General features: G+C 34.4%; 3 protein-coding genes and 2 long non-coding RNA genes across 8 annotated transcripts; 3 read left to right on the top strand and 2 right to left on the bottom strand.

Moving 5' to 3' along the window:
* The first annotated feature begins 1,637 nt into the window (after positions 1 to 1,637).
* LOC112039704 (WPP domain-interacting tail-anchored protein 1) lies at positions 1,638 to 12,700 on the top strand. Of its 3 annotated transcripts, XM_065769532.1 has the most exons (6): positions 1,652 to 1,739; positions 2,452 to 2,523; positions 4,733 to 5,320; positions 5,773 to 6,764; positions 7,782 to 7,979; positions 12,457 to 12,700. In XM_065769532.1, exons 3-6 carry the CDS (start codon positions 4,756 to 4,758, stop codon positions 12,631 to 12,633), a joined length of 1,932 nt encoding a protein of 643 aa, XP_065625604.1. In that variant the 5' UTR covers positions 1,652 to 1,739; positions 2,452 to 2,523; positions 4,733 to 4,755; the 3' UTR covers positions 12,634 to 12,700. The 3 variants fall into 3 exon arrangements, with proteins under 3 accessions (XP_023928370.2, XP_023928369.2, XP_065625604.1); XM_024072602.2 differs by lacking the exon at positions 2,452 to 2,523 and having other exon boundaries at positions 1,638 to 1,739; XM_024072601.2 differs by lacking the exon at positions 2,452 to 2,523 and having other exon boundaries at positions 1,639 to 1,739; positions 4,721 to 5,320.
* A 1,473-nt stretch (positions 12,701 to 14,173) lies between these two features.
* LOC136065820 (uncharacterized) lies at positions 14,174 to 16,013 on the top strand. The gene is made up of 3 exons (XR_010627444.1): positions 14,174 to 14,469; positions 14,594 to 14,655; positions 14,770 to 16,013. It is a non-coding gene; the product is annotated as an uncharacterized LOC136065820 (long non-coding RNA).
* A 555-nt stretch (positions 16,014 to 16,568) lies between these two features.
* LOC112039701 (uncharacterized) lies at positions 16,569 to 20,256 on the top strand. Its single transcript, XM_065769535.1, has 7 exons — positions 16,569 to 16,848; positions 16,976 to 17,037; positions 17,152 to 17,235; positions 18,801 to 18,855; positions 19,251 to 19,386; positions 19,742 to 19,792; positions 19,871 to 20,256. Exons 1-7 carry the CDS (start codon positions 16,758 to 16,760, stop codon positions 19,968 to 19,970), a joined length of 579 nt encoding a protein of 192 aa, XP_065625607.1. The 5' UTR covers positions 16,569 to 16,757; the 3' UTR covers positions 19,971 to 20,256.
* A 1,470-nt stretch (positions 20,257 to 21,726) lies between these two features.
* Positions 21,727 to 24,000, bottom strand: LOC112003538 (uncharacterized). Its single transcript, XR_010627443.1, has 3 exons — positions 23,645 to 24,000; positions 23,348 to 23,519; positions 21,727 to 22,137 (listed from the first exon to the last, which is right to left on the bottom strand). It is a non-coding gene; the product is annotated as an uncharacterized LOC112003538 (long non-coding RNA).
* An 82-nt stretch (positions 24,001 to 24,082) lies between these two features.
* On the bottom strand, positions 24,083 to 25,873 carry LOC112039696 (F-box/kelch-repeat protein At3g06240). 2 transcript variants are annotated; one of them, XM_065769533.1, is made up of 2 exons: positions 24,562 to 25,873; positions 24,083 to 24,419 (listed from the first exon to the last, which is right to left on the bottom strand). In XM_065769533.1, exon 1 carries the CDS (start codon positions 25,748 to 25,750, stop codon positions 24,566 to 24,568), a length of 1,185 nt encoding a protein of 394 aa, XP_065625605.1. In that variant the 5' UTR covers positions 25,751 to 25,873; the 3' UTR covers positions 24,083 to 24,419; positions 24,562 to 24,565. The 2 variants fall into 2 exon arrangements, with proteins under 2 accessions (XP_065625605.1, XP_065625606.1); XM_065769534.1 differs by having other exon boundaries at positions 24,084 to 24,393.
* Between the last annotated feature and the right edge of the window lie 1,724 nt (positions 25,874 to 27,597).

Genomic DNA, 27,597 nt, shown 5'->3' on the forward strand with positions numbered 1-27,597 from the left:
TGTTATAGTGAAAGATATTTGGTCTGTAGCTAAAGAGGCAACACGTTTGCCACTCCACTATTGTAATAGTTCTCCAATTGGTTTTTCAACTTTTTTGTAAAGCTACTGTGTACTTTGTTTCTCCCTTTAGTGGTATGGAAAAAAAAAATACAACTACTAGATAACCAATTGTAAATACATAAAAATAAATGAAAATTTATGACATCCAAGTTCATTAAAGCGACAACTGATATACATATATATATATATATATATACCCCTTCCAACACAATTGTGGGTGTTATTGCATGGTTTTATTAATTACCATGAAGTATATTAGAGGAGTTTTTCTCCAAACCGATTTGGAAGTAAATTTTTTCCTTATAAAATTGATGACTCTCACTGCCTCCCTCATTCAATGAATTTTTTTTCCCTCTGTTTCTTTGTTTATATTTTGTTTGTTCATTTAAGTAGTTACAGTATTTATCAGTGATATAAATGTTTTAAATATGACTCTCACTTAAAACTTTAAATGTTCATTTATGTAAGAATTTTCAATTTCGGTAATGCTTTAGAAATAGTTAATTTAACTCCTTTTTTTTCCTCCATAAAGTAACATATGATTACTTTCTAGGTAATTTTTTTTCAAACAATTAATTTTTTTTACTTATTTATAATCTATCTAGACCAATGAACCATGTCTCAAATAGCACTTCCTTCTCATATAAGAATGAATGGAAGATGTGATAATGAATTCAAAACTCATTGGATGCATGTATAACTTATTAATAATTTTTTTGGCTATGCAAAACTCACTCTCTGAGTTTCACCAAAATTCATTTCAGTCCTTTAATTTTGCTTTCTTTCATTTTAATTCTCTAAGTTTCAAGTTTATTCAACTAAGACATTTCCTTCAACTTCCGCTATTTTTTTTTTTTCTAAATAGAAAATATTTTGCAATCATTAATTGAATTTTTTTTAATTTGAAAAATTCAAAGAAAAAATTAAAAATTTGGACAATTAGCCGCAAAATAAAAGTTGATGAAGGTGCCTTAATTGAATAAACATGAAATTTAGATGACTAAAATAAATAAAAGTAAAGTTAGAGGACTGAAATAAATTATAATGAAACATCGAGAATACATTTTGCATTTTAGCCTAATCATTTTATAATCAACTAATTTTAAAAAACTAAAACTAATATTCAATTAAAAAAAAAACTAAAGCTAATATTAAAATGTTAAATGAGATAACAAAAAATAAAAGTCATTGTAAATAATTTCCTTTGTCTAAATTTGTTTACTATTTTATATTATCTCATAAATTTAAAAATTTACAGAATCTAGAAAGTCTAAAACAGACAATCTAGTACAAAACCATATCCATTTGACTTGTCGAAAAAACCATGTCCATTTGAAGATATAATAGACTAGTTGTATTAAAAAAAGAAGAAAGATATAATAGACTAGAGACTAGTCGCCTTAAAACCAAGACTCTCGACGTAATAGGTTCACTTCGTATTTCGTAATAACAAATATAAAATCCGCTACTAGCCTACTACAAAGAATTTATTACGTCAAAGTGGCCCTCACACAAAAACGACGACGGTTGTGTCCTGTAACTATTAACTAAAAATTAACGTCCTATTTATAGTATTAATTAGCTAATTGCCAATTGGTAAAGCGAACCAATACATTTCTGTTCGGTGCTCCGATTGGTTTTCACCTTGACGGTTCTCTTCTCATACTTTCCTTCATAAGGTAACTATATCTCTCTCTCTCTCTCTCTCTCTCTCTTCTGGTAAATTCAATGTTTTTTTATATTTCCTCATTGATTTTTGGAAAAAAACATGTTGGAAAATAATGTGGGTTGTTTTTATAATCTCCAATGTTTGGTTTGTATGTGTCATCAGTGCAAATCATGAGATGGGCATTTTGTAGTTTCTATGTTTGGTTAATGAAACTTCTTTTTTCAATGATATATGGGAAATTTAGGATCTGGGTGTTTTAAATTTTTATCTATTATGGATTATTATAAGCTATATAAAGGTTTTTTTTTTTTTTTTTATTTTTTTATGGCTGAGATTATGTGGCATGCTGCTATTGGAAACTGAACCTTCATGGGTTAATCTGTTAACTTTTTTAGATGGGTGTTTAGGAATAAGGATTGTTCATTCATTGAATAGTTTCAAGTTTTTTTGTAGAGGGATTCTTTTGTTGGTTTATGGAGGTAGTTTGAGAAGTTAGAAGAGAAATTTCGATTGGTTTGAGGTAGGAAAATTGTTTCCTTGTTTGTGTTTTGTCCAGACGTGCGGAGTTTTTGATTTGTTCTACTTACTGAAGGGTGAAACTTGGATTGGATTTCTAGTGAGTGTTCATTTATAGTTATAACTTATATATATAAGTTAAGTTGTAAATTTTAGTGAAGATATTTAAGGAAATTATTGATTTTTTTTTTTTTTTAATTGTTTAGTAAAAGGCACACCCAATGGCTCTTTGAACTAATCACCTCCATGTTCTTATAGGGAATGACATGTCATTCGAGGTAAAGCGTATTGGCTTTAGAGGTTTTGTTTAGTGCAATTATTTGTTTTTTTGCACTTGATCCTGCTCTATCGCCTGAGCTGGGAGATCTTACAATGTATTGAAATGGCTTTGGGAAGAAAAAATTTTGCTTTATATGATATGGAAGTGAACCACTAAGACAGCTTTGCCAAGACATAGTCAAGGGCAAAGCTTTTTTTTTTTTGATAGGTAATCAGAAAACTTATATTAAAAAGGGAAGAAAATAGAGAATTACAAGATGTTCATGATGATGAACAACAACACAACACAACACAACAGCAACACTGCAGCAACACAGCACAACACAACACAACAACAAGAGAGAAGTTAGGAAACTAAGCTAAGGGAAGGCATAAACTCAGAGAGAGAGGAACACTCAGTAAAATCCCAACAACGAGACCACTCCAAGGGCAAAGCTAAGATTTTATCTTTGGGGGGGCCAAACCATGAGCCAAAAAAATTTGACTACTTAAGAATAAGAAATATATTAAAATTCAAACCTAAATTAATATATGAAAAATAAACTAGAATGTATTTATTTGTTTTTTTTTTTTTTTAAAGAAGAACTAGAATTTATTTAGTAATAACAAAATATGAACAAAATAAAATAAAATAAATAAAATAATTTTTTTTCTTAATACATATCAACTCAATCATCTATGATCTATCAAAATAGAACTTGATGTTTTATTCAAATCTTGAAGGTCATTTATGATTGATTATGAACCTAATTTCGTAGCAATTTCCCTTTCAATGTACAAAATCCAGGAATTTTTTAGAACATTACCTTCCATTTTGTTGTTAAGCCTAGTTTTGACAATATTCATGGCTGAAAATGCTCATTCCATCGTTGTGGTTGAAACTAGAAGAGCAATTACAAGTACATCCACAAGTTGATAGTGTTAAGCTACTGATTTTCTAGTCCTTATAAGCCATTTGCATAGTAAAAATAATAATTGATAATCATTTGAAATAAAAAGCAAACTTACATTATGCTTATGATGATGAAGTTCCAGTTCCAGTTCCAATAGTAGTTTTTCATGATCTATGAAGTCAAGCATATAAATTTTTTTGACCAAAACAAATATAATCAATTCTAAAAGATTTATGTGCCTATAGAGGAACCATAGTTGAGCTAAGAATAAACATCTTTTCATCTTCACTAAGCCAAAGATTTTTTTTATTTTTTATTTTTAAAATTTAGAATTTATTGTAGCACAGAATATCTACTTTAATAATGATTCTCAATTCAATTGTAATTTGTAAAGAAATCTTGTTGATGGTGAGCTCGACCTTGTTTCTCAACATAAGGAGCATTCGTATTGGGGAATTTATGTTGCGTTCCTTAAAAAATTATTTCGAAGTGGTAAAGTAAAAGCATCTCATCCATTGTGTCTGAATTCTTTTAACTAAAAAAATATTTAGTTTTACCAAGTAAAAAAAAAGTGTGGGTTCTAGTTAGCGTACAATCTCTTGTTGTCAAATAAGAGATTTGGCATTCAAACCCTGCATATGTCAAAAACCAATTAGTGTCTTGGCCTAATGATAAAGAGCAATAATTATGAAACGGATGCCAAAGGTTGGAATTTTATTGTATTTATCAATAAATAAAACCCAATTGTAGGCCAAAAAAAAAAAAGAACCCAAGCAATCCTTTAGGTGGAGCAAAACAGCATCACCGCACCCAAATCCCAAATTCCCAAAATTTTAACATTGGTCATAAAGAGAAAATAATCTAGTTGTCATGCTAAACACATATATAGGTTAGGTGGTGAGGTGGCTATGGGGGGGGGGGGGGGGGGCTTGGTCTTATAATATTTTCTGTAACTGGACATAGCTGAGGTAGTGGTGGTGCTGAAATTGATATGGCAGTGGCAGTGTCAGTGGTGAGGATGATGGCGCAGTGGTGTTGCAGGTGGTGGTGAAAGGGTGGCAGCAGTGGCTGTGGTGACATTTGTGAACTGATAGTAGAAATTGAAGTAGTAGTTTCTGCCATTTTCATTCTTAGCAAAAACATGAAATAATTGCATCCTCTATTCTCTGAAATTTTGTTTCTGTTTCCCATTATTTGGAAACAAATTCTCCTTAGCTAACTGTAGTGCATTAATTTTCATGATATTTAGATAATTTACAACTGTTTTCCTTTACAACTTGCTCTAATTTACTTATTCTTTTAGTTCATTTTCCAGGTTTTAAGAGCTAGACAATTGCAATGGAAACCGATGCTTTTGGTGAAGCAAGTGTATCTCATGATGATGTTGATACTGGTTATCCAGAGACAGATTCTAATAAAGTTGACTCACTTGAAGGGAGTTCATCTAACGGAGAGGTTGTTGGAGAATTAGGAAATGCTGGGGAGTTTCTAACGAGAGTTGAATTAGATTTAGCATGTTCTTCTGAAAAATTGGTTAACCTAAGTGTCCTTATGATGCAAGTGGCGACCAGGGAAAGTGACTATGAAGCCTTTGTGTCACGGGGAGGACGCATGTTGGGTAATTCTTTTGAGAAGGCTTTGGAATTTGATCTCTTATCTGGAATTTTAGATTCAGAGGTGCAAGAAGTGGATAAATTCATGTCTACACTTCAAGCAGATGTAATTAGCGCCCATGAGATAGTATCTTTATTCAAACACTTGGGAGAAACTTTTGTGGAAATGGAAGGAAAGTTGTGTGATTCTGAACTATCTTTGAAGCAGTCACAAGATCAGGTCTCTGAAATTCGGATGCAATCTGCAAAGTTCCAGAGGATCTTGGCAAGTTCTAAACGGGATGAAAATTGTAAGCCATAGAAAGTAAATGCAGTTTATAATAGCAAATAATCGTTATCATCATCATCATAATTTTTAGTATTATGGATTAATATGATCATAATATGAGAGGTAGCTGTAGAAATTCATGGAGTGGAACAGGTTTGTTTGTGCTAAAGAAATGTGAAGTTGACTATAAGCAGTGAAAAGGCTTTTTATAATCATTCTTTTAATATATTATAATATTTTTTTTTTATATGTTTACCACTCAAATGGCTGAACCACTATGGCAGCTGTATGTGGCAACTGAACATCTTCAGATCGTTTTTATAATTGAATGGCTCAATTCTGTTCTTCCTAATGAAGATTTGTGACAGATTAAGTTTTTCTCTCTGGTGCCATTATAATTTAGTGCAATATTAGATGAGAAAATTTTTAATTGTTATGTTGGTATCTCAGTTTCTAATGAATGCATGTTGACAGGGAATAATGATAAAGGTGTGGACTTTCCGGGGGATGATCAATTTTTGGATACCTATGCAAATATAAAAATGCAAACTGCTGAACAACAAAGACATATTCTCAGGCTGCTGGAAAAGTCTTTGTCCAGAGAGATGGATCTTGAGAAGAAGTTGACCGAATCAAGGCAAATTGAAGAAGAATTGAAGCTGAGGCTACATTCTTCAGAGCAAGAAGTATTTTTCCTAGAGGAAGAAGGAGCAGATATTTGGGAGAGATGGTTCCAGGCAGATAATGCCTCAGAAATTCTGATGGGAATTTCAAAAGAATTACTGGGCCGTCTCCATATTTTTCAGTTTAATTTGAATGGTGCTGTTCAGAGGGAAGCTGAGCTAAGACATGAGCTTGAACGCACTACAGAACAGTTGAAATCCAAAGAAATTAATTTGCACAAGCTTGAAAGCAGTGAAATGGACAATGTCATTTTGGGTCTGAAAGAAAAAATATCTAAAGCAGAAAGTAGGGCAGACAGCGCTGAAGCCAATTGTAAATTATTAGCGGAAACCAATATGGAACTTAAGGATGAGCTGGGTCTTCTTAAAGACGGAGGTAATATCTCTGAGAAGGTGAATTTACTTGAGAGGCAATTGCAGGAATCTGATTATCGGCTACAGCATGCAGTGGCATCTGCTGAAGCTGGTGAGGAGAAGCAGAGCATGTTGAATTCTACAATTAGAGACATGGAGAAATTGATTAAGGATCTGAAATTGAAGGTTTTAAAAGCAGAAACTCGGGCTGATAGTACTGAGGAGAAATGTATCATATTATCCGAATCTAATATGGAGCTACATAAGGAACTGAGCTTTTTCAGTAGCAGACTGGGATCCTTGGAGGCATCTTTGCATCAAGCTGAGGAAATGAAAATAGCAAACGCAAAGGACATTGCTATCCGGAAAAAAGTTATTACAGATTTAGTCATGCAACTGTCAATTGAAAGAGAGCGCCTTCATAAGCAGGTATGGACCAATTACATTTGTGATTTGATTTTTCAGATCAAAACTGGTTTTATCTATAAAATGTCCCTTTTTGTTGTCTCTTTAGCATTTACCTCCCAAATTGAAGTATCACCTGAAGTATATATTTAATATCTGCATATCAAAATTAAGCAAAAGTATAAAACTATTCAATAATCAGCAACTTGGTAGTTACGAACTAAAAACTATGATAAAATATTTTTTTTCCCGATAGTGTCTCACTTCAATCCAATATAGAAAAGCCTTGATGAATCCTATATAAAAATTTAATAAACTAAGTTATGAATGATCTGCTTTCTTAAACGAAAAAAGTTGTATGTTTTTGTGTTTTAAAAAAATTAAAAGTGGGGACTGCACATGACTCACAAATTATGCTTTTCAATTATTGGATTGAGGCATATGTTTATGTGTAAAACTTTTAGTGGAGTTTAAGAATAAAAAAATGTAGAAATTTGGTTATGGTAAGAATAACACCAAGAACACCAAGAGCATTTGTCTAGCATTTGGAATTTAGCTCCTTTATGCTTGATGTGGTGTCTTTGGAGGGAGCGAAATAGGAGGACTTTTGAGGACATGAAAAGTTCGGATGACCAGCTCTTGGCTTCTTTCAGTGGCTCTCTATTTGACTGGTTTAGGGCTTAGGGACTCACCTCTAGTGATTCTCTCCCTACATTCCTTAGCTCTCTCCTATGTATTTAGTATCTTTTCCTTTCTTTTTTATTTTTTCTCTTTCTTTTCCCTTTGTATTTTTCTCTCTGCCTTATGTTTTTCTGCATAAGGAAGTGTTCTTCAATATATATCTTTATAATTTAAAAAAAAAGAAAAAGAAAAAGAAAAACAACAACAACAACAACAAAGCCTAAATCACAAAACTTTGGGGTCGGCTTTTTGGTTGTAGCAAGTCTTAAATATGAGGGTATGCTTCTAAAGATAAAATGGAGTTTTTCTGAACTCAGCACAGTTCCTGCAGACTCAAGATATTTTGTGTTTTATGTGCAGATATCTACATTGACAGTGGAGAACAGCAATTTGCTACTGAAGTTACAGCAGATGAACATGCACCACCATGTAGATATTGGCCATAATGGTCAAGGGAACAGTGAAGAATTTTCATTGCCCAAGCATGATTTGACTAATGTTACTTGTGCAAGAGAAAGTAAGGAAGAAGTGACTGAGTTGTCGGCTACTGGTTCCATGGTAGGTGCTTCCTATTTATTTGTATTCTTCTTTATTTATATTCTTCTTAACAGTGGGTCGATTTCTTTTAAGCAGGTTTAAAGCTGCCTTATTCTTGTCAGGGTATATAAATTTGTCATGGATGTTTGATCTGCTAACTGCCTTTAACAGTTGTTTTCAAGCCCAACCCCTCCCCCAGAGACTCGGGGAGACAGATCCTTTTTGATAACGTGGAACCTCACCAAGGCAAGGCCCTTTGGACCTACTTTTGGGGAGTAAACCACAGATACACGACCTCACCTGCCAGAACCGTGTATCATGTAATCCAAGGGAACTCCTAGTGGGGATCAAACCCAGGATGTTTGGGTCTACAACTCATCCCAAGCCTCCAATCACTAGGCTGCCCTACACCACTCCATAAGTAGGAATTGAAGAGCCTTTCAATGTCCTTGATCACCTTTACAGTCAAAATAAAAGTGCTTTTCCAATACACTTGAATGCCAAAAAAATAAACAGATTGTATAAGCTGCAGTCTTCCATAAAAAAGACAGCCTTCTAGCAGACCATGTGTTTATCCTGGTAGCAATCTCATCAGCCAACAGTTTACAAACCTTAGGAGCCAATTTACCAGAAATGAGGGGCAGGCTCAAGTACTTGACAGACAAAGAGCCCTCTTTAAAGTTTGAAATTGTCAGAATTTTCTGCTTCATTTCACTGGTAACAGCTGAGAGAAAGACCTCAATCTTTGATGGATTAACAGCTAGGTCAGAAGTCAGTTTGAACTGAATAGTAACATTCTGAAAGATTGAATGGAGACTTCCTTTGCAGTAGCAAAGCGCATCAAATCATCAGCAAAACAAAGATGAGAGAGTGCCTCCTTATCACACCTAGAACGATACTTGAATCTGTCCTTTGTCCCTGCTAACCTACTCATCATTTTTAAGAACACCTCCATAGCTATAACAAACAGGTTGGGTGAAAAATGATCACCTTGCCTATGACCCCTTCCAAATTTAAATTAATCCACCAAGGGGCTATTTATTGCCACTGAAAACTTTGGTTAAGTAATACAAGATTCAAACTAACCAATGAATCTATGAGGAATACCAACAGCGGCCAAAGTGTCGAGTAAAAAGTTCTAATAAACTATTATAAGCTTTCATTGGATCCACTTTTCTTGTGCATCTCAGTGAACCAAGATCCCAGTGGTATTTCCTCACCAATTCCTAAGCTAAATGCACATTCTCAGTGATGCTTCTTTTGGGTATAAATGAAGTTTGAGTAGGACTAATCAGATTATGAAGAAAAGCCTTTAATTTGTTAGCCAAGATCTTTGTGGTACACTTTTTAAATTGTATCGCAACAGGAAATTGGTTAGATTTCTAAATCAGATTTACATTATATGCTTCATTACACCTGCATAGTCAATTTCTGCCTAACTCATGATTCTCATGGTTACTAAAGAAACTCCAATTGGGGAATAAAAAAATCCTTAATTTTCATAGAATTTTCACCCTTAACTCTAGTGTCTAATAAACATACTAGGTTTGCCCTATGGATTTAAACCTCTAACATTCTTAACCTCTTTTTGTTTGAAAGGGTCATTTAAACCTCTACCATTCCAGATATGAAGCTTCATTGGCTTGTATCAAGGAAATGGCAAACATCACTCTCCAATTGGAGAAGCACATGCTAATCTTCCTGATCCACATAACCAACATTTTCCTTAGCTTTCCCAGCTTTCTTCAGCTTTAATTTTGCACCCAGCTTCAAAGTTGCATCTAAAAACTCCTGTTAAGTAGTCTGCCCTCTAGACCTTGTCACAACTGCTATAAGGACCTTCCACATCCTTCAGCAGTATCCTTTTTCCAACGGCAAATTTAGATCTCATAACAGCATCATCAGAGTGAGCAGTTCTGGCCCCTGGAACCCTCTTCCAAGAGGAATTTTTTGGGGAAGCAGAGCCCGCAACTTGATAGCCTCAAGGTTTTTCTCATCTTCCTGCTTTTCTTTAGACTTTTACCTCCAATTGAATAGGAGAAATACTACTTCTAATCTATTCTCATTTTACACCATTACTTATTACTAGACTTTTTTTTGTTTGTTGAAAAGTACCATTCCTTCATTGGTTTTCATTGATCTAGAGAAACATTCAACAGGGTCCCTAAAGAGGTTATGTGGTGGGTTTTGGAAAAGAAATGAGTTCCTATGAAGTATATTAAGTATATTAATTTGATTAAGGATATGTACGACGTAGTGGTAACTAGTGTGAGAATAAGTGGAGGGATCACAAGTGAGTTTCCTATCATTATAGGTTTGCATCAAGGATCACTATTAAGTCCATATCTCTTTGCACTAGTGATGGATGAGCTCACTAAATCGATCCAAGAGGAAGTCATTGGTGTATGTTTTTTGCAAATGATATAGTTTTAGTGGATGAAACTAGAAGTGGAGTTTATGCCAAGTTAGAAATTTGAGAGATTTTCTAGAATCTAAAGACTTTCAATTAAGTTGGACTAAAACAAAGTACATGGAATGTAAGTTTAGTAAATATAGAAACACAAACAAATGGTTAATAAGATTTCATGATCAAGAGATACTAAATAGCGAAAACTTTTTATATCTTGGATCAATAGAGAAATTGAAGACGATGTGAATTATAGAATAAAAGCAAGATGGAAGAAGTGGAGAAGTGCGTCGGGAGTGTTGTATGATTGTAGAATATCTATTAAGTTAAAGGGAAAATTTTATAAGACTGTTATATGACTAGCTATGCTTTATGGCACCGAATGTTAAGAAGCAGCATATTCTTAAAATGAGTGTAGCTGAAATAAGAATGTTAAGATGGATAAGTGGAAATACACGGAATGATAGGGTTCAAAATGAGGAAATTTTCCTAAAGATAAGGGTAGCCTCTATTGATGGAAAGATGAGGGAAAATTACTTGAGATGGTTTGGTCATGTTCGGAGGATAGTGACTAATGCAACAGTAAGAAAGAGTGAGTTTATCCAAGTTAAGGGAATTAAAAAGGGTAGAGGAAGACCAAAAATGACATTAGTAAAAGTAATAAAAAATGACATGTCAATTAAGGGAGTAACAAAGAATATGACTTTAGATAGAGTATAATGGAGGAAAATAATACATATGATTGACCTTATAACTAATCTATTGATGATCCCTAGCCAATCCCAAAATTTTGGGACTAAGGCTTTGTTTGTTGTTCTTGTTTTTGTACCATTCCTTCATACCAGACTTTATCCTCTTTCTTTGCTCATGCTCTGTTAGAAAGACCAAAACACCTTACAATGAAAAAGTATAGGTGGCTTCCAGGGGTATTCTATGGAAGCCTCCAAGAGTTGATCCATCAAGTAATTCAACTAGTAAATAATCTAGAAGTTCATCCTCAAGCCCAAATTCCACACAAATGTTGGCAAACCCGAGTCTCTTCTGCTGATCAGTGATAGCATCAGCAAAAAGGGGCTTTCCAATACCACTAGCAATATAGCTAAAGCAGTTAGGAGCCCAAAATTTAATTGGTACATGCCGAACTTAATCCAGATTGGAATCTTATTAAATCTTATCTTTTCCATCTGCAGCCCAGAGTTCCATTCTCTAAGGAACAATTGCTTATTAGCATTAGCAACATGCCACATTTTGGCCTCCAATCAAAAGTGAAAACCTCCATCCCACTAAATGATATTCAGAGAGCTTCAACAGACCTCTTTACTAGATAAAAGGGGATTTGTGTCTAAACACTGTCCAAGTAGCAAGTAGACCATTAAAAAACGCTTTATTCCACAACCTCCATATTTGACAATAATTCCCCCATTCTTTTTAACAGGAGCATGGAATTTCCAAATGAGCAGCTTCCCTTTATCCAATTTGAAACAAAAAAATTTTAGTCTTGAAATTGGGTCCATTTCCCTTGAGCATTCTGATCCACCAATTCTTTACACATATTCTGAACTGCAGAGGACTCAGAGACTTCCTGCATACCCAACCCCTCCCAATGCTTCAAAGAGATTCCAGCCTTGCCTCTGCCTCTCCCCTAGTCTTCCTCATGAGTAAATAAACACTACTTAAAGAATTTAAGGATGAGAATTTGGATCAAGAATCACAGAAAACTGAAGAATTTTCAACCGTGCATAGCATGCGTGATTCTAACATGCACTGAGAACATCCTAATCCTAGCTAACTAACTGCCTCTCTCACAATACCAATACTTGTAACAAATGATTTACTCCATGGAATAAATGTAATCCTTTAGTATTCCAATTTTACAAAAGCTTCAAAAGCTGTCCTAAAATGCAGCCAACCCTAACTGTTTTTTGTTGGGGAAAATAGAATAATTTAATTGGTAAGATATCTGAAATATCCTCATTCTCCATCATTACTCCTTTTTTTGTTTGAACTCTGTTTTACTGAAAATTATATTTTCAAAGTATTTGGAATTGAACCTTCTTGTTATTGCTGTCTTGCCTATTTCTTTGTTTCCAGTTGGACAAGAATCAGGTAAGTGTTCCAATTGGTATGACCAAAGTGGTGTTTGCAAATTCTACATCAGAGCTTGAGTCAGTGAGGAGAATAGATGCAGGGCTCCTGAACTTCAAACATGTTTTAATGGCGATCATCATCTTACTGATTTCAGTTGTAGCGTATTTAATTCAAAAATAAATTTCCTTCTTTTATTTTATGCTCGTCTAAAGTTTTCTCATCGCCAATAATAGAAAGGTTTTCATCAGTGCTTTTCTTGGTGTTTATATTCTCTCTTTTGTAGTGCATGTTATTACTCTTCTATGGTAGTTTTGTTGTTAACCAGGGGTTTAGAGCCTAGGAAAAAAAAAAGTGATATATTTCTCAAAATTTTGTGAGAAATGCAACCTATTGTGTCTAAAGCACAGATTTTCATTAGCTTAATAACTGAATACATACAAACAGAAGGCTTTGAGTTTGAGGATAACAGGATGAGCTTTGTTATGTAATTATAATATGGTTGGGAACCAAGTGAGAATGATATATCTTGCCTGGACTGAAGACAATCAAGAAGTTAGCGTGGAAAGTGCCCACCGTTTTTGGAGCTCAACACTCTGGCCTTCTGCACAACACAACTATTCTTGACTGGTGTTTAGCCTCCAATCCCTGATATGGTTTTAACAAGTGTTTATAATAATCCATTTATCCCCCAAATAAGAAGGAAATAAATTTTCTGGAAAAAAAATAAATGCTTGTTATGGAAATTATCTCTTCTGTAAGTGTGCTTTTGATAAAACTTATTTTGGTGAGGTGAAAAACTGAAATAGGCCAAGGTTTGACCAAATTTACGGGAATTGTTTATTTCTGGTAACTTATTTTTATAATGCAAGACAAAAATTTAAAATCTAGCTTATATTCTTTAAAATCTGAAAGTTAGATTATCTGAAATAAAATTGAGACAAAAAGTTGTGTGTAGCTTGCAAACAGTATATAAAATAAACAAAAACCAAACTTATAATCATTCCCGAAACACACATATAAAAAGTGTAATTTTAAAAAACTTGTAACTATGAAAATAAGGTGATAGTCACATCATATGAAGGTGGAGACAAGTTCAGTGCCATACCTATAGCTCATCTCTACATGAGGCGAGATATTGAAATGGTTATTTTATTATTATTATTATTATTTCTTGAGAAACACACTAATTGCTAAATACACACACTTTTAATTATACCCTCTCAATTGAAATGGTTATTTAGCCAAATAAATTCAAGAATATTGCTATATTTTGATAGTTTAGTCAAATTATTCATATATACATAGTATTCACAATTTTTGTTTACTGTGACAAATTCACAGTGAAATAAAACAAACAAAATATGTGCCATTGTACTTATCAAAAAAAAAAAAAATGTGCCATTGTAAATAATTAAACCTTAAATTTAAATAGAGAAATGTTAAGTATACAATATTTTTCTAACAAATCTTATATGGTAGGTTGTTACAGGATATTGTTAGTTGGATAAAAAACCAATTTTAGTGTTAAAGTTTAAATTAAAACAAATAATAATTAACCACCTATAATTTATAGAAAAATATTGTGTACCTCGCTACTCTCAATTAACCCAAGTTAAGAACAATACCTAACCAAAACGACATTCGTTAATTCCATCGTTGACTTGGCAAAAATTGAGATTGAATTTCAAACATGATGCGAATACGAAGTCAGGTCAAATTCCCGAAGCGGTTAAAACAACAGATGGGAAAGCGTCGACGTTGTTTGTCTGTCACACAAAACACAATTTTCCTTTCCCCAACATTTTCCCGACATTGTTTCTTAAACTTTCTCAACAGGGGAAAAGCTCTCTCCGCGGCTACAACGAAAACGCGCTGTTCAGAGACACAGACACAGACACAGACAGTCGAGGTCGAGGAGGATAACCATGAATAAGCTGACGAGAAAATGGCGAAATTCTCATGACGATAGATTCTCTCTCCCTACTCTCGACGATTCTCGCCCCATCGACACCCAAGGTCTCTCTCTCTCTCTCTCTCTCTCTCTCTCTTTGTGTTTGGTTACTGAGAAAACGAAGGTAGAGAAAAGAAAATTCAAAGTTTGAATCTGGAAATCTTGTTTCTCTCTTAATAATTTTTGCAGAACAGGAGGAGATGATTCGATCCTTTGAAAAGACACATGCTCAGCAGAGTCGTCTATGGCGGGTAGTTATATCTGACTTGTTTCTCAAGCAACAAAATGGGTTCCACTTTATTTTTACTATTTAGCACAAAAATGAAATCTTTTTTCTATTTTTTATTCTTTGGATTTGTTGGCAGAGTGTGTTCGCAGCAATGCTGTTTTGTTTTGCAGTATTTCTATTGTACTCAATCTTCCAGCAAGCTTCATCTCCCTGGGAACTGGTACGGAAATCCTTAATATTGCTATTCCATGGTTTTGGCTTAGTAGTATTAGAAGAATTTAGATCTTCTAGGGGCTAATTCCATTATGGAGATTCTAAAATTCTATCCATCTATTTTGAATTAAGTTGGTTGGATTTTGTCACATTATCAACTACCACCATTTTATTTCCTCTTTAAATTATCAGCGCAGTTATCTGGTTATATTATCTAAAGTGGTAAATTTACTGAATTTGTGACATTTGTTAGATTAATGGTGGAATGATTAAATTAATTCATTTCCATTTTACTTTATAGTGGTAATTTAAATGGTAGAAAAAAAAAAGGTGGTCCTGAGTTCGAACTAATTCCATTTATGATTTATCTCTCATTTAATGTGAGAAATTCCACCTTTTGAAAACTACTCATTGAGGGGGAATTTGGGCCTACTTGTACATAAGGGGAACAAATAATGTATGCCTTAATGTAAGGACGTTGGGAATCAGTCTCTTCAAAACAAATTGGGGGTAAGGCTGCCTACCATGACATGTCCTAGACCCCACAAAAAGTGGGAGCTTTGTGCACTGGGTATAATCTTTAATGTAAGGGTGTGATTTGTAATAGGTAAGACAGTCATTTTGGAGATGTCCTTAATCATATTTTTATTGATGAATCAATTGAATATTATTTCACAAAAGAGTTCACACCAAGAGCCCAAAGGCCCAGAAATACAACAAACCATAGGTACGCCTCTATATCACCCAGCACCAACATAGTACACAGCCATAAGCTTGAAACCAAAAACAGAGCAAAGTACTCTGCCACAGCTCTAAACTACAATTACAGTAATATCCTAAACTATTGCAGAACCAATATAAGCCGTAAGGCTATTCAGCTACACAGAAAGGAGGTCAGGAAGTTTTGCAAAGAATAGCAGGATTTATGTCCCATTTGCAGCATAATATCCTCATTATCCTGTTAAGAATTAATTCTTCTACTCCCCTTTTGCTCTCTATTCTGCTTTTAACATCCTTCCTAATAACCTTGATGTTTTGCTTCTCACTCTTGATCCTCTTTGAATGAACAATAGCATTTCTCTGCTGCCATAAATGATAGACAGCAGCCCACCAGGCTATCTTACAAATGGTAACTCTAAGACTATGCCCTACTAGATCGTTAATAACCCAATCATTTTCGTCCCTAAACTATCACAAAAGTTCGTTTTTCGTCCCTAAACTTTCAAAAGTTCTATTTTCGTCCCTAAACTTTTCTAAACGTATTGATTTTCGTCCCTCCCACATCAGCACTCTGTCAAAGCCACGTCAGCACTCCGTCAGACGGAGGGACGAAAATCAATAAGTTTAGAAAAGTTTATGGACGAAAATAAAACTTTTGAAAGTTTAGGGACGAAAAACGAACTTTTGTGATAATTTAGGGACGAAAAACGAACTTTTGAAAGTTTAAGGACGAAAAATGAACTTTTGTGATAGTTTAGGGACGAAAATGATATTTTATCCAAAAATAATTTTAGTGTTAAGTTTAAATTAGATCAAATAATAATTAATCACCTATAATTTATAGGAAAAATATTGTGTACATCGCAACTCTCGATTAACCCAAGTTAAGAACAATACCTAACCAAAACGACATTCGTTAATTCCATCGTTGACTTGGCAAAAATTGAGATTGAATTTCAAACACGATGCGAATACGAAGTCAGGTCAAATTCCCGAAGCGGTTAAAACAACAGATGGGAAAGCGTGGACGTTGTTTGTCTGTCACACAAAACACAATTTTCCTTTCCCCAACATTTTCCCGACATTGTTTCTTAAACTTTCTCAACAGGGGAAAAGCTCTCTCAGCGGCTACAACGAAAACGCGCTGTTCAGAGACACAGACACAGACAGTCGAGGTCGAGGAGGATAACCATGAATAAGCTGACGAGAAAATGGCGAAATTCTCATGACGATAGATTCTCTCTCCCTACTCTCGACGATTCTCGCCCCATCGACACCCAAGGTCTCTCTCTCTCTCTCTCTCTCTCTCTCTCTCTCTGTGTTTGGTTACTGAGAAAACGAAGGAAGAGAAAAGAAAATTCAAAGTTTGAATCTGGAAATCTTGCTTTTTCTCTTAAAAATTTTTGCAGAACAGGAGGAGATGATTCGATCCTTTGAAAAGACACATGCTCAACAGAGTCGTCTATGGCGGGTAGTTATATCTGACTTGTTTCTCAAGCAACAAAATGGGTTCCACTTTATTTTTACTATTTAGCACAAAAATGAAATCTTTTTTATTTTTTTTATTTTTTGGATTTGTTGGCAGAGTGTGTTCGCAGCAATGCTGTTTTGTTTTGCAGTATTTCTATTGTACTCAATCTTCCAGCAAGCTTCATCTCCCTGGGAACTGGTACGGAAATCCTTAATATTGCTATTCCATGGTTTTGGCTTAGTAGTATTAGAAGAATTTAGATCTTCTAGGTGCTAATTCCATTATGGAGTTTCTAAAATTCTATCCATCTATTTTGAATTAAGTTGGTTGGATTTTGTCACATTATCAACTACCACCATTTTATTACCTCTTTAAATTATCAGCGCAGTTATCTGGTTATATTATCTAAAGTGGTAAATTTACTGAATTTGTGACATTTGTTAGATGAATGGTGGAATGATTAAATTAATTCATTTCCATTTTACTTTATAGTGGTAATTTATATGGTAGAAAAAAAAAGGTGGTCCTGAGTTCGAACTAATTCCATTTATGATTTATCTCTCATTATTTATCTCTCATTTAATGTGAGAAATTCCACCTTTTGAAAACTACTCATTGAGGGGGAATTTGGGCCTACTTGTACATAAGGGGAACAAATAATGTATGTCTTAATGTAAGGACGTTGGGAATCAGTCTCTTCAAAACAAATTGGGGGTAAGGCTGCCTACCATGACATGTCCTAGACCCCACAAAAAGTGGGAGCTTTGTGCACTGGGTATAACCTTTAATGTAAGGGCGTGATTTGTAATAGGTAAGACAGTCATTTTGGAGATGTCCTTAATCATATTTTTATTGATGAATCAATTGAATATTATTTCACAAAAGAGTTCACACCAAGAGCCCAAAGGCCCAGAAATACAACAAACCATAGGTACGCCTCTATATCACCCAGCACCAACATAGTACACAGCCATAAGCTTGAAACCAAAAACAGAGCAAAGTACTCTGCCACAGCTCTAAACTACAATTACAGTAATATCCTAAAGTATTGCAGAACCAATATAAGCCGTAAGGCTATTCAGCTACACAGAAAGGAGGTCAGGAAGTTTTGCAAAGAATAGCAGGATTTATGTCCCATTTGCAGCATAATATCCTCATTATCCTGTTAAGAATTAATTCTTCTACTCCCCTTTTGCTCTCTATTCTGCTTTTAACATCCTTCCTAATAACCTTGATGTTTTGCTTCTCACTCTTGATCCTCTTTGAATGAACAATAGCATTTCTCTGCTGCCATAAATGATAGACAGCAGCCCACCAGGCTATCTTACAAATGGTAACTCTAAGACTATGCCCTACTAGATCGTTAATAACCCAATCACTCCATTCCTTCCATCTGCTTTCAGCATCTGAGATCAATGACAGCTTCATTACACTAGCCCAGATTCTACCAGAGAATGAGCTTAATCATCAATCCTAATATCTTGAACTTAGTATGCTTTGGTGAGCTATTGTAGGATACTGAAATCTTGGCAGAATGCTGTTATGTTGATCATGGAAAACTCCAGAAAATTGAGACGTGTAATTCCTCAAATTTTCTGGATAAATGGAGCTCGTTTGTTTCTGTTTTGTGGCATTACAACAAAATTAGCCAATAATATCAAGTTTAGACTAGGGGCTATGTAATTGCATACTGTATCTCAGGACTATTTCCTTTCAAAAATTGTGTTTGTTCAATTGATTGTTTAACCTTTTTTGACGAACAGCGTTATCATGCTTACTTCATGGAGGAGGTTGACTCATGGATGGTTATATCTGCAGGTTCATTTTTTTACTTATATCTTTTTCTTCTTTTTCTATTCATTTTGGGATGATTGCATGTCATTTATTGTTAGACTATTGTAGCATTAATATCAACTGTTCAACTAGTCTTCTGTAATCAGCATTTATTTTTGGCCCTTGCATATATGGTTCTTGTAATACCTTCCTTTGTCTTGGTTATCAATCAAATTCTTTGTTTCATGAGAATGTACCTGTTTGGTGGCCAGGCAACAGCTTTTTATATGTTCTTCAATGTATTAGTTGAGTTTTATTTCTTCCATTTGGAGTGAGGAATTTTGAAACCGGATGTTGTGAATATTGTGATGTCATGTTTTTTACACGGTTGGTGTTGTTAAATTCATTTCAGATATAACACTGGTTTTAAATTTGAACAGATTGGCTAGCTGTTTTAGCATGTTCATTCGCCATCATAGGGCTGCTTCATAACTCAAAGTATCACAGGCAATGGATTTGGTACTCGTGCTTAGCTGGAATCATACTGGCAATTTTTTGGTTACATTACATGTTAAGGTATTTCAAGTTCTCAAAGTTACCTTTTCACAAACTCAAATAAGATAATATTATGAATATATTACACACGGAGTTTGTTGATATAAAATCTCTTGGTCTCTGTCCTCCCTCATTTCTTTCGCTTCACTGCCTTTCTTTTTCTTTTTCTTTTTTAAATTTCTTGGTCCCCGTTCTAACATGGTACAAATGCAATTATCCTGAGTTGCTGATTACATTTTCAATTTGATCCATCTTTTTCTGCTCTTTGGATTCTCTTCACATAGTGAAGTATGTTCTAGTGTTTATATCCTGCTGGATGTTCTAATATGTTAAGTGCAGTATCTGTTTACTTATTTGATACTTCTTTGGGTGGTAGATTGCCAAAGTTCCGGTGGGATGTTATCTGGCTTCCATTTGGGCCACTTGGGTATGTTATTAACTTATTTGTCAGCATTTTTCTATTACAATGTCTTCACTGAGAAATAACGCATGCATGGAATCACAGCGGAGCTGGAGTATGTCTCTATGTAGATCATCTACTATTGGAGTCATCAGAAGAAATAAGAAAGCTTCGAGCCTATACTTATTCTTACAAAGCCTATTAAAAGGGAATTTTGGTCATTATAGTGGGGTTTGAGTTAGTTTTTAAATACAGAGGAGACAGATGAAGAATATGTGCTCCGGTGACGTTTTTTGTTATCAAATACTTTATTAAATTCTTGATGGGAATGTACAAAATCATACTGTAACAGTAGATAGAACTTCTCTGGAATTTTGTTTACAAATTTTGTGATTGAAGACTATTGGCAGTAGAGATTGTCTATGTAATTTGTTCGTTATTATCAATAGGTGGATGAATTTTTCTTTTGTCGTTTATAACAATTGGCCTCTCTTGCGTTCTCTCAAAATGACAAAAATACGGACTAAATGGCATAGTTTTGTTTAAATGATCGAATACCTACAATTGTTTTTGGCTTATTAAGTTAAAAGGGGAACATTCTAGTGGCTACAGATACGGTTTCTTCTTCTGGAATGACAAAATTCTGTCAACCGGTGTATAAAATCAGTGTGCATGTCCTATCAAAATTAGTTAACAATAACCAGAATCATACCAGAAGAAACGGTACCAAACATGGGCCACCAAGAAATTCATAAGCAGACAAACAAAGAAACAAGCAAAAACTTTCAGGAATGGTCCCTCTTTGTTATTTGAATAAAAGATGGTTGACACTGCAACAAGGGAATATTTGGCGGGTATGCAGTCCTTAATTGCAAAGTGGATGAAACTGGAATCCGTGAACCTTATCTGTCGTAAATTGACATTTGGGCAATAGGCAGCAACACAAACTTCTTGTATTTAAACTGGTTCGTATATCTAATATTAGGTATTTAAAGTGATCTGTGTATCTAGTTCAATGATATTATTTGTACCATATGGAAGATGATTCAAGTAGAATCTGTACTTCCTCCGTTTCTTTTTATTACTAGACAATATTGAAAAAAAGAACCAAGGAAATACATATTTTGCCCGACATTCTGGTATGTTCATAATATCTAAAGTTCAAATCTACTCTCTCCCATTGTAACTATCGAATTATTGAAATATATATATATATATACATACCCGACATTCTAGTATGTCCATAACAACTGAAGTTCAAATCCACTCTTCTCCATTGTAACTATTGAATTATTTATAAAATAAATAAAACAATATTATAGATGTTATTCCAGTCCAAGGATGTTCAGGAAAAGCTGATATGTTTTTCAGCCTACAAATTCATATGTTAAGCCCTTTGAATTTAACATAAGTTTAATCACCACATCGACAAGCAGACAGTCATTTAGCACGCAATGTGGCATCTTTTGACATTTCCCTTTCTGGCTATTGTTTCTAATCATTTCGGTTTTGTGTTGCTACAGCACAGACATGGCATTTAGCATCCAGTCTTTTCATTGATCTTTCAACATTGATTAAATTTTGAATAAAGCATAAAACCTAAATAAGCATTCCAAGCAAATACATCATTGATTCATCAGATTTTAAAAATGCCAACTTAATCATTTTCCCAGTAGAGCCACCTCCTCCAACAAAATTTTTTTGGTGTCAAATAATCTGGAATGCATCTAAATTTTTAGCCATCTCACCGTATACGACCAGAGAGTCTGTGTTTGTCATGTAGTCCAGATGCCTCAAAGAATGTCACATTGTTTGCCGTAAAGACAACAACAATGCTAATCCTCCAAAGGGAGAGCAAAAGAAAGACAGTTCAGCAACCTTTTTACCAATGGAAAATGAATATCCAGCAAAAGCTAGCTGCAAGTAAGTAATATGCATCAAAAAGACATACGCACACAGTCCAAATGAAATTTTAGTCGGATATCCTTTACTTGTATTTATCAGTCTGCCACCAAATCCAAACAGCCATCAAACAAGTGGAATTTTTGTAAAAAACTCGATCAGACTGTGTAGCATTAGAATTAGTTCTAACTACAACCAAATAAAAGTGCCAAAAGCCAGCAATCTAAAGATTAATAAAGCAAATATCTGAAATAACTTGCTACTCAATTCTAGCCTAAGTCATGTAATCTTTATCCAGCCTATGAAGGGCAGGGTCTTATTTAAAAAGATAAAAGATTCTTCAATGGTGCTCAATCTGTACAATAACTACAGTGAAATATAATCACTATTCCTTTGCATTTTTCGTCATCATCTTTCTTCGTCATCATCTTTTTTGCCAACAACACTAACCTAGGTCAAACCTCTCCAACCTGTACCCAAAAGAAAATTAAATAAGAAGGTAAAAATGTTAATAAAAAGAAGTAATCCTCATGTTCAGAGTAAGTTTATAGTTTAAACTTGACAGGCTAATTTCTTTAAAAATGACACTATGCATGTAATTACAACAAAAAGAAACAAGTTATAAAATGATAGATAAATAGCTAAATAAAACACTATAAGGGAGACAGACTTCTTTCTATCATGCTGTATCTCAAAAGTTTATATGAAAAGGCATGGATTAACTTTTAAAACCTCTAAATCTGCCTAGAGATTGTTTTACAATTCCCGTATTCTTTTTCCGCTTTTTCAACGGATAAAAAGAGAAGAAAGATCAACTAATACACACTTTTTGATAAGTTTAAGCTGTGCGTCTATACTATAACAACACATATAAGATGGTACCTTTAATCTATACTTGGAAAGTTACTAACATGTGCTGGAAAAATTAGTAAAAAATGGGATAGCAGCATCTTTCTGCCATAATAATGAACAACTGGGAAGCATTGCATTGTCTATAGGTAAGTATGAACATAGAACGAATGCTTCTTCTCTTCAAAATAAAGTGATCAAAATAAAAATCATCGTGCAATATTCCTTTGCTCAAAGAAAAAGATTCTTAGTTTAACTAAGCATGAGAACAAAATCATAATAAAAACAAGATTTTGATAAATTATATTTAATTTTTTTTAAAAGTCCTTGTTAAACTCATTAACCCATCAACCCATCGATAGTTTCCAGAGACTGCAGAATAAAGGTCATTGCAGCAGGCCACTATGTTAAAAATGCACCAAAAGCCTCCATCTATAACCACAGTGACTACTCTTTTTGCATTATTGCTGTGTTGGCTGAAGAAAACAAATAATTAATAGCCATTCAGTCATGTGAATGAAGGTACATCTACGCGCAAGTGCACACACACAATTATATCATCTAGCATCTGTTATATTAAAAGACAAGAAGGGTTTTATCATGTCAGGCTAAAAAAAAAAAAAAAAAAAAAAAAAACAATCCTTTGGAATTAAAAACTTAAAAATAATGCTGACCTGATCTACTACCTAGTTAAGAATCCACTTTTTCTTTTTCTTCTTCTTTTTATTTTATATAATTTTATGAATAGTCAAAATTCCAGTTGGTTGCATAGCCGACCAACATCTCAAATGCTAGGTGAGGAAAATCGCATTGAATTCAAGATCAATGTACCTTTTTCATCTTAAGTATTTTATCAAGTGACATGAATACCACAGGTCAACTTAATCTCTTGATAAGGTAGTGAACTGGAATTTCATCTTGATACACCTAAAAGGCCCTCACTGTGCTATGTAATTGCCTCTGCAAGTACGGTCGTATATGGGAAACTTGACAAGAAAGTTATCTAATCACTCAAAATAGAAGAATAAATCAGTAATAGTGGAACCAAACCCATTTATGAAAATTGAAATGGAACATAGTATGGGATTAAGAACAAATGGAGATAGAACATAATATAAAATGTTTTACCTTGCTACTCCTCGACCTTTTCTTGAGCATTTTCCCCAATTCTTGGAGACTGCGAATGAGCACCATCATAAGCATTTGGTGAAACTAAACTTTCCACATATACAGTCCCATCAAATTCATACTGACCAATAGGGGAAATGTATATCCTCCTATAACCATTTTCCTTCAAATTGTAGGCATCCAATTGCAATCCACCTTTGAGCATTATGGCTTCACCATTCTTTGCAAAGCATAATGGTACCGAATATTCACGAATATATTCCGGCTCCATCTCTAGCAAAACAGTGGCAAATTTAATCCAAGACACCTCAGCTCCCTCTTCCTTCATTGCCCATACCTCAACATTCTTCCCAAACAAAAAAGACAAGAAGGGTTTTATCATGTCAGGCTAAAAAAAAAAAAAAAAAAAAAAAACAAGGCAACAATCCTTTGGAATTAAAAACTTAAAAATAATGCTGACCTGATCTACTACCTAGTTAAGAATCCACTTTTTCTTTTTCTTCTTCTTCTTTTTATTTTATATAATTTTATGTATAGTCAAAATTCCAGTTGGTTGCATAGCTGACCAACATCTCAAATGCTAGGTGAGGAAAATCGCATTGAATTCAAGATCAATGTACCTTTTTCATCTTAAGTATTTTATCAAGTGACATGAATACCACAGGTCAACTTAATCTCTTGATAAGGTAGTGAACTGGAATTTCATCTTGATACACCTAAAAGGCCCTCACTGTGCTATGTAATTGCCTCTGCAAGTACGGTCGTATATGGGAAACTTGACAAGAAAGTTATTTAATCACTCAAAATAGAAGAATAAATCAGTAATAGTGGAACCAAACCCATTTATGAAAATTGAAATGGAACATAGTATGGGATTAAGAACAAATGGAGATAGAACATAATATAAAATGTTTTACCTTGCTACTCCTCGACCTTTTCTTGAGCATTTTCCCCAATTCTTGGAGACTGCGAATGAGCACCATCATAAGCATTTGGTGAAACTAAACTTTCCACATATACAGTCCCATCAAATTCATACTGACCAATAGGGGAAATGTATATCCTCCTATAACCATTTTCCTTCAAATTGTAGGCATCCAATTGCAATCCACCTTTGAGCATTATGGCTTCACCATTCTTTGCAAAGCATAATGGTACCGAATATTCACGAATATATTCCGGCTCCATCTCTAGCAAAACAGTGGCAAATTTAATCCAAGACACCTCAGCTCCCTCTTCCTTCATTGCCCATACCTCAACATTCTTCCCAAACAAAGAACGACATGCACAAAGAGACTCTCCTAGAACACCCAACAAAGGCCCTTCAGCAAACTTGCTATCAGGTTTTGGCAACTCACGAAATTTCTCCTTCACCAAATCAAAGGAAACAATAATGAATTTTGTCTCTTTTGTATCTTCACGTTTTGCTTGCCAATAAACAGACCCATTTAACAAGGTCCCCACATCATCAACAAGATCAAAACTATGACCACCATAACAAACCCTCTTCCAAGAATTGGTTTTGAGTGAAAAGACATCTACACCAATCTCGTCAGATCCATTTCTTGGAATTACTTTAACTAACTTGTAATCATCATTGCAACAGTCATAACCAAAACCATAAGAACCTAATCCACTGGCTTCTTGTAATCTCTTGTACTCTCCTATACATGGGTTCCACATGATAATGTCATTGTCACCTATGCCTAAACACAACAAACCATTACAAGAACCAAGAATCCTAACCCCACGCAAGGAACCCATTGCAACTGGGAGTTGAAGATTCTTTCCAGCAGACTTTTCATCATCATCACCACTAACTAAGGCTTCATAGTCCAAAGATTGGATTTTGAATTTTTTGGAACAAAACATGAAATACATAAAGAGTTTGTGTGACAGTTTTTGTTTAAGGTGCATTTTGATGAAGTGGGGGTCAGAGAGAAGAGAAAGCCATGGCTTTGAAACGCACCTGAACTGACCCAGAGACTTAACTGGCAGTCTTGAAAGTATCTCTGCTATGACTTCGTTTGGAAGGGTCGGAATAGCCATTGACATGGATATAGCCATGGCTTCAGTCTTGTTTGTATGCCTTGTTGTCATCACCATTGTCGTTGTGTTTGCCACAGTTTTCTTGACTTTCTTTCTTCACACGAACACAGGTTTGTGGGCTTGTTTTTGTCTCATTGTCTGTACCAGTGTGATCTCATCCAAATCCAGTTTTATCTATATCACTTTTTGTACAGTGCCTTTTTATAGCAGCTTTTTTTTTTTTTTTTTTTGGGGTTTTGGATAACGTGAAAACCGCTATGCCGAGTCGAGTTTCATCACTCTCCTGTTTTCTTCTCCCTCTTTTCTTTCTCCTCTCTTCCAGGCCCATTGACAGGTGCTCCCTCCATTTTATAGTCACTCTTACCCTCATCTCCATCGTCCACGTGCTCCCCATCCATGAACTTGTCAAGTACTTGTCACGTCAGGCAGCTTCTTTTCATCTCTGTGTGAGTGGCGGTAGGTTAGGATGCACTGTTCAGAGGTCTTCTCCACATAAATGCGGCCAGAAAAGCTGTTGTAATGCATTGAATACGGTGGCAGCAGCCTTTTCCTCAGATATTTCCCCATCCTTATCGTTCCTGAATATGCCTTGAGCTTATCTTGATCAGGTGGAGTCCTCGGACAGTCATTCGGGCTTTTCCCCTACTCAAGTAGTCTCCGATATCACATCAGAGCAAAACATCTTCCTCGGACAGGAGATGTCCTCCTCGGACTGGAGATATCCTCCTCGAACAGCGATGATCCTTCACCGAGAGGATTCCACTCCACTCTGGGCCTTGTCTTCTCCGCATCCCTCTTTTTGGATGTGAAACAGTCCTCTCGTGGCATTCGCCATTAACTTGGGCCTGACCCCTTTTCCCCCACAGTTATAAATGCTAAATTTTAGCATCAAAAGATCAAAAACATACTCCATCAAAGCCCTTAAATCCTATTCATTTTGCAATCTAGCTACGGTGGGCTTTATGCCCACTAGAGATAGCAGCTCATTGTAACAAGATTGTAAAAAAAAAAAAAAATATTTGTTTAATAAAGAGAGAGACAAAGGAGAGAAAGAGAGAGGCAGAGGAGAGAGAGGAAAAATAAAAAATAATAAAGAAAGAATATTTAAATGAAGTGTTAAAAAAATAGAAGTTTTGATAGAAGGAATATTATAAAATGATGTATTATATATTATAAAATTAGTTTTTAAGATGGTAAATGTTAAATTTTTTAAAAGTGCTAATGAGAATGCTCTTATGGTAGCTTAAGAATTAATTATGATACAACATTAAATGTCACAAATTTTGTCACAATGACATGATCTCTGTAATTAATTATTTGTTTGTTTTACTTAAAATTATCACTTTTTTCTCATATTATTTAGAGTATTCACATAAGTTTGTGTATAATAGAAAATATGTAAAATTTATACAATTTTATCTAAAATTATTTATATTAGTTTGTGTATAATTATTGGAAAAATTTACAAGTTTACATTGACATTATGCATTTCGTACTTTGGTATTTATTCTTTCTTTAATATATCAAGGATGAAGGAAGAAACTGAATGGTAATTGTTGTGTGAAGAAAGAAAAATTTTAAAAATTCAAAAAAAATTAATGTTTTAATAAAATATAATATAAAATAGGTAATTTGATGTGATGAATTTAAAAAATTAAGTATATAAAATAAATAAAAAATAAATAAAAAATACATTTTCATGCTAAAATAGACCTAAATTTTTAGGCTAACTAATATGAACTTAGGACAATTGTAACCAAAGTTGTGATTTATTTATGTAATTATTAAATTTTTGTTCTTATCCGCTTGTCCGAGATAAGATCTTCCAAATCACCGCTGATTGTGCCAAATCACGGTATTTTCGTCTGAAAACGCTGCGTAAGATAACGCTTTGAATTAATACA

The sequence above is a fragment of the Quercus suber genome, unplaced genomic scaffold (assembly GCF_002906115.3).
Source record: "Quercus suber isolate HL8 unplaced genomic scaffold, Cork oak 2.0 scaffold_1193, whole genome shotgun sequence".
NCBI lineage: Eukaryota > Viridiplantae > Streptophyta > Magnoliopsida > Fagales > Fagaceae > Quercus > Quercus suber.

Excerpts from the sequence above, each read along its gene's own strand:
- LOC112039704 (XM_024072602.2), top strand. The coding sequence starts at position 4,756 with ATGGAAACCGATGCTTTTGGTGAAGCAAGTGTATCTCATGATGATGTT. Across the intron at positions 5,321-5,772 it reads TTCTAAACGGGATGAAAATT|GGAATAATGATAAAGGTGTG; the intron begins GTAAGCCATAGA and ends GCATGTTGACAG. Across the intron at positions 6,765-7,781 it reads GAGAGCGCCTTCATAAGCAG|ATATCTACATTGACAGTGGA; the intron begins GTATGGACCAAT and ends TTTTATGTGCAG.
- LOC112039701 (XM_065769535.1), top strand. The coding sequence starts at position 16,758 with ATGAATAAGCTGACGAGAAAATGGCGAAATTCTCATGACGATAGATTC. Across the intron at positions 16,849-16,975 it reads TCGCCCCATCGACACCCAAG|AACAGGAGGAGATGATTCGA; the intron begins GTCTCTCTCTCT and ends AAATTTTTGCAG. Across the intron at positions 19,387-19,741 it reads TGGTTACATTACATGTTAAG|ATTGCCAAAGTTCCGGTGGG; the intron begins GTATTTCAAGTT and ends TTTGGGTGGTAG.
- LOC112039696 (XM_065769533.1), bottom strand. The coding sequence starts at position 25,750 with ATGGTGATGACAACAAGGCATACAAACAAGACTGAAGCCATGGCTATA.